Source organism: Gigantopelta aegis, chromosome 6 (assembly GCF_016097555.1).
Source record: "Gigantopelta aegis isolate Gae_Host chromosome 6, Gae_host_genome, whole genome shotgun sequence".
Lineage (NCBI taxonomy): Eukaryota > Metazoa > Mollusca > Gastropoda > Neomphalida > Peltospiridae > Gigantopelta > Gigantopelta aegis.
The window spans coordinates 89,757,383-89,763,956 of NC_054704.1; the positions used below are offsets into that span (position 1 = coordinate 89,757,383).

The 6,574-nt window shown below is 36.2% G+C and overlaps 1 protein-coding gene across 1 annotated transcript in view; it reads left to right on the plus strand.

Annotated features, from left to right (window-relative positions):
* Positions 1-4,464, plus strand: part of LOC121375872 (diphosphoinositol polyphosphate phosphohydrolase 1-like) — a 36,692-nt gene extending 32,228 nt beyond the window's left edge. Inside the window, exon 4 of the mRNA XM_041503548.1 lies at positions 3,891-4,464. Coding sequence (XP_041359482.1) covers positions 3,891-4,018 — 128 coding nt within the window. The 3' untranslated portion in view covers positions 4,019-4,464. The remainder of the gene's footprint in view (positions 1-3,890) is intronic.
* Positions 4,465-6,574: the final 2,110 nt, after the last annotated feature.

Below are 6,574 nucleotides of genomic sequence, written 5' to 3' on the forward strand. Positions count from 1 at the left end.
GGTGCACTGGCTGTGACGAAAAACAGCCCAATGGGCCCACCGACGGGAATCGATACAAGACTGACCGCGCATCGAGCGAGCACTGTACCACTGAGATACGTCCCACCCCCGTATGTGACTGAAGATTCAAGGTCAGTTATGTAATGAATTAATTAGTCTGAATTTTACTTAGTATTTAGTCAATTTAGGGCCGGGGCGTAGACCAGTGGTAAAGCGTTCACTTGATGCACGGTCGGTCTAGGATCGATCCCCATCGGTGGACCCATTGGGCTATTTCTCATTCCAGCCAGTGCTCCACAACAAAGGCTGTGGTATGTACTATCCTGTCGGTAGGATAGTTCATATAAAAGATCCCTTGCTGTTAATCGAAAAGAGTAGCCCATGAAGTGGCAACAACGGGTTTCCTTTTTCAATATCAACGTGGTCCTTAACCATATGTCTAACACCATATAACCGTAAATAAAATGGGTTGAATGCGTCGTTAAATAAAACATTTCCTTCCTAGTCCATATAATTATTTCTTTAATAAGAAAATACACATCATGGTTTGGTCCTATTGTACAGCCAGGGGCGGGACGTAGTCCTGTGGTGAAGGGTTCCTTGATGTGCATTCTGTCTAGGATCGATACTCGTCAGTGCATCCCATTGGGCCATTTCTCATACCAGCCAGTGCATCACGTCTGATATATCATAGCACCAAACATAGGTATGTGATGTCCTGTCTGTGGGATCGATACTCTCACCCCATTGGGCCAATTCTCATACCAGCCAGTGCACCACGTCTGATATATCATAGCACCAAACATAGGTATGTGATGTCCTGTCTGTGGGATCGATACTCGTCAGTGCACGCCATTGGGCCAATTCTCATACCAGCCAGTGCACCACGTCTGATGTATCATAGCACCAAACATAGGTATGTGATGTCCTGTCTGTGGGATGGTGCATATAAAACAACCCTTGCTACTAATGGAACAAAAATGTTGCTGGTTACCTCTCTAAGATTATATCAAAATTACCAAATATTTGACATGCAATAGCCAATGATTAATAAATCAATGTGCTCTAGTGGTATCGTTAAACAAGACAAACTTAAACTTTATTGTATAACCAATACACTAACATATACCAGTAATAGGTTGGGACATTACTACATCTGTTTAATAAGTATCCATGTATTCATTCTTGTAGATGTTAGTACGATAATATGACACACAACATTGCAGGCTAAACAAATACCTTGACAAATGTCAGACAGCTGAACATGATTCCCAGTTTGTACAGATGGTGTTCATGGCTCTTCAGATTTAAACATAGGTTTGTAGTAAGCAGGACTGATGATTTTAAACATAGGTTTGCAGTAAGCAGGACTGAAGGGTGAAAATTTTAAACATAGGTTTGCAGTTAGTGGGACTGAAGGGTGAACATTTTAAACATGGGTTTGCAGTAAACGGGACTGCAGGGTGAAGATTTTAAACATAGGTTTACAGTAAGCAGGATTGAAGGGTGAAGATTTTAAATATAGGTTTGCAGTTAGTAGTTGGTGCTTGATTTTAACAATTACTAGTTTTAATAAAAATTGCACTGATTTGTATCTGAGGGGACCAACACAATTGTAGAAAAAGCTGGTAATCAACAACAATTGTTATATTACATTACATTTTAATGGATAGCTGATGTTTCTTTACATTTAAATATATTTGTGATCAATTTTTATTTTTTAAAATTTTACTTACATCTATTTATTTACATTTTATTAAATATTTATTATTTTAATTTACACACATGCACTCAAAATTCATCATTTTCTTTATTTCTATATTTTAGTGAGATGCATGTCTGTAATATTGATACATAATAACGATAACCTTTTCACCATCAAGCCACCCATCAGCAGAGTGATTGCCCATTAAAAAAATAAGATACTGGTGTTTTATGCCAACGATATCGATTGTAACCTCAAGTGAAAATCATCACCGCTTATTGATGCGGCAATTATAGGTTCTTGGAGATCACTCTAACCCACTTCATTTGGTGTTTGTTGACATATAGCATTGTTACTAATGAAGTTGATTTATTTCATATTACGTTACTTGAATACTTGTCTGTGCTTGTATCTGTTCCACTGTGGATGACACGATAATGGTTGGTGTACATACAGTAGTAAAATCCACTGGAGACCGAGTGTCGTTAACAAGTGCTGGCATCATATCGTGTTTATCACAAGTTATCTCTATTCTGAGGTTTCCCTCTTGGCAAGAGAACTTGTCAAGTGTCCACAGAGATTTCACATTTTTCTATTGATTTTTTTTACTGCTACAGGACTAAATAGAATTTTAATATTTCATTTTGACTTTCAAAGAATTCCAAAAACAATGCTGAATTTAAAAATACGTGTACATGCATTATATTCATTCGTTCGTTCGTTCGTTCGTTCGTTCGTTCGTTCGTTCATTCATTAATTTCTCTATTAGCTCTAATATTTAGTGTGTTTTTATTTTTTTATTTTTTTTTTAAACAGGATAAACTGTTCAAAATGATTTCCATGCTCTAAAATTAAGCTAAGATGCTGGTGCTATAATTTTTTCATATTTGTAAATTTTAGCTATTAAAGGGACATTCCTGAGTTTGCTACAATTTTTAAGATGTCGACTAACAGAGACTTTTTGACGACTGTAATTACATATCAAATATATTTTTTGCATAAAATATTAGTGGCTGTATATTAAACATGTTTCTGATCGTTCTAATATCTGTACTAGGTTAAATTTCATTTTATTTGCTAAAATATATTTTTTCGTACGTACGAAATTATTTGAAGACAAAATCCAGTTTGGGCTTCTTACAAATATTAAGACGACCAGAAACACATTGAATATACAGACACTGATATTCTAAACCACAAAATATAATTAACATGTAAGTTTAATCGTAGAAGTATTTTATTAGTCGGAAACATCTTACAATGCAGCAAACTCGGGAATGTATTTTCTGTTATTTCTTTTATACTCATTGGGGTATAGTTGTATGTCCATTTCATTCATTACAATTTAACATCATCCAACTGGTCCAGCCATACATTTTTCGATGAATGTAAAAAAATAAATCAAAATAAAATATGAACTTTTAGTGTTATTATTAGTAAGTATATTTCAAATTTAATTATAAGGATTATCTGTTATTTCGTTTACATTCATCTGGGTACGAAAAAAAAATCATTGCTAATTTGCTAATATGTGAATGGCTTTGCTGATTCACACAGTTTGTGGACAAGTTTTTTTTTTCATACCCAGATGAATGTAAAAGAAATTAAAAAAACAATCCTTAAATGAACAACAACAAAAATCTTCAACAAATTGTTTGTTCATTCTCCATTGAATATAAAAGAAACAACAAACTATGCATATATAATTAAATTTTAAAATTTAAATTTTAGTTTAAATAATTTTTTTGGTTCGTAAACAATAACACTCAATAAGACAAAATACCAGTATATTGTGATGTCATGAGATATTACGTTTCCTGCCAACATTATTTTTATGTTGATTGGACCACTGCTGTGGCGGATCTAAGGAGGGGGGTGGGGGGGGGGGACGACAGTTGCTCGGGCCACCTCTAAATTTTGTGACAGTTATATATTTTTTATTGTATATAAAAAAAAACCAAATTATGTTGGAGAATCAGAGGAATCCCTTTGGGAATGTTTGTACTTTTGTCCATATGTCACTGAGACCTACCCCTAAATGGATTTTCTGGATCCGCCAATGTAGTGGGATGTCTTTAAATTGTAATGAATATAACAGAACTTTAATTATTGAAAATTAATATCAAAAAGGATAAATTTACTGCTGCATTTTTCAACACTGATATATTGTTTATTTTCATTGTAGGCCGTAAGAGAAAATGGTTTCCTGTTTCCGAAGCGAAGGAAATGCTGTTACATAAACCTGTACAGGTGACGTATCTCGAGCTGCTCGTGTCTCCACAGTTGCTGGAACCTCAGAACCATGTCACTTGACAAGTGGGTTCCACTCCACACCCCCCAGGCCAGATTTCCTCCTCCTTCAGATATTTCTTATTTCCTCCACATTGATGCTCTATCACCTTTGTGTAAGTGTTGCGACAGAGAGGAATGAGAAGTGTTGATAAGTCCCTGCAGGGCTCTGTGGGTATAGAAACTGCACACACAAGTGATAACAGCAAGTAGCCACTTGAGCAGCGGTTTACTGCCAGTGATGTCAGCCGATCACAGATTCCAGCAGATCCTGCAACACAAGGGATTCCTCTACTGGGAAATGGTATCAACACTTTTACAATAGAGCTGTGCAGCTTAAGACTTTCGCACTACGCTATATTACATACTGTAGCAGGCCTGTAGCAGTGTTAGACAAATGTTTGAGAAAGTCACTAGCCCTCACATAAGCTTTGGCTAGTGCCCTATGTATTATGGTAATACAGCTGATAATTTCCACTAGCCCTCACAGAAGCTTTGGCTAGTGCCCTATGTATTATGGTAATACAGTAGATAATTTCCACTAGCCCTCACAGAAGCTTTGGCTAGTGCCTATGTATTATGGTAATACAGCTGATAATTTCCACTAGCCCTCACAGAAGCTTTGGTTAGTGCCTATGTATTATGGTAATACAGCTGATAATTTCCACTAGCCCTCACAGAAGCTTTGGCTAGTGCCTATGTATTATGGTAATACAGCTGATAATTTCCACTAGCCCTCACAAGCTTTGGCTAGTGCCCTTTGTATTATGGTAATACAGTAGATAATTTCCACTAGTACAGACCAAAAATCCACTAAGTGGGACCGAGGGCTAGTGGATTTATCGAACCCTGCAAGTAGGAACAATATCTAGAGTGGAGGGGGTGGGGGAGGGACAGTCTAGTGGAAATGGCTCAATCACTTGAGGGTGGGTACAAGCCAGATTTGTTTATTTATTTATAAAGAGTATGACCAAAAAAAAAAAAAAAATCATACATTTTCCTCCTTGAGTGGAGGTGCTAAGATCCCCCCTAAGCCCCCACCCCTCCTGTTCCTAAGGGCCTGTGTAATATGTAGCAGTCTTAAACTCCGTAACTGTGCTCCACACACTATTAAATACGGTAATTAAAAACTATTAATAAAAGTGAAAAAGAAGTGGAATGAAATACTATGTACAAATGCTGTCTATAGGTCAGTGTCTGTACCCACAAGAAGCATGCTTGACCACTAATTGGATGTACGTACATTAAACCAGTGGATTGATTGATTGTTGTAACATTGAGCCTCTGTAGTGACAACTACTGTTACTGTACAATCATTTACTACACTGAATTTACAAAGTCTGTTTTATCCGAAACACAAGTGTTTAAGATTTGTAAATAGATATAGTTACATGCATGTAAGTCAAAAACAGGCAGGTAAATTCGGCCCTCTATTTTTTGTGTGTGGATTTTCTAAGGTGTCACCTGTGTCTACTTATTTAAAATGTTACCACCGGGGTATTATTTTTAATACTATTTTTTTTATGTCTGCCCTTTTTGTGGTTGCTCCTAATATTAGTGCTTCCTTGTACAAAATGTGTTTTTATTTGAAATGGCGGAATACAAAATCTTCCTGTTTGTGAGGTTTAGTATCAGCTGTGAGTTTGTATGAAAATATACACATGTGCTGGTATATATTGTCTGATACCATGTATCAATGTAAATTATTTTTAATTGGGCACATACTCTTATAATTGTAATTATCTGCAGTAATAAAATGTTATCGTTATTTGTTTGTGATAGTAGAAGGGAATAAATATGCTCATTGTTTACTTACAAAAATGTGTTTGGGAGTACATAATAAATTTTTGCTTTTTTTTTTTTCATTGGTGTCTCTAAATACTGATGGTTCTATGTCAAAGAGATCAAGGCCATTTATAAATTATTTTGTTCAGTAAAGGTAGAACATTTAAAATTCTTTTTTATCTTTATTTATGATTTTAATGTTTTTATATAGAGAAACTCCCTTCTCCAATATGTTTGATATAAAGTTGCAAACAGAGATCAGTTCCCCAAAGCAACTTATCGCTTTTCATTGATTGATTTGGTTAAAATAGTGATTTATGTCCAATTCCAACACTACCTGACAGTACCGATTTTTGCTAATGAGCATATGAGAATTTGGGGGGGAGGGGGGGGGCCTAGATTGATTTCCTATTCTTGATCTCCTGGATCAGCCATTGGTACTCACTCATGTCACCCCAGCATCTGTAAATGTCGGTAGCCTTACAAGATGTAAGTTAATTGATTAGTCTGTACTCGACACTCATCTGGGCTGGCAGTCCACCGAGTTACACACTCGTTGGCTGTGGATGACTGGTGGTTAATTAAAAATGGTCTTTCATGCCCTTGTTGATCACCATCTGGCCTTAAAGGGACCATGCCGAGTTTTTCAGACCTTGACGTGAAAATAATTGAGGGGAATGATCAACTTTTCCCCTAGTTTGTATTATAGGGAGCCATTTAAAATATTACCATATTGGTATCATATAAATTCACATGCTAAGGGGAGCTAATAATTACTCCTTGAGCTAGCCTCGG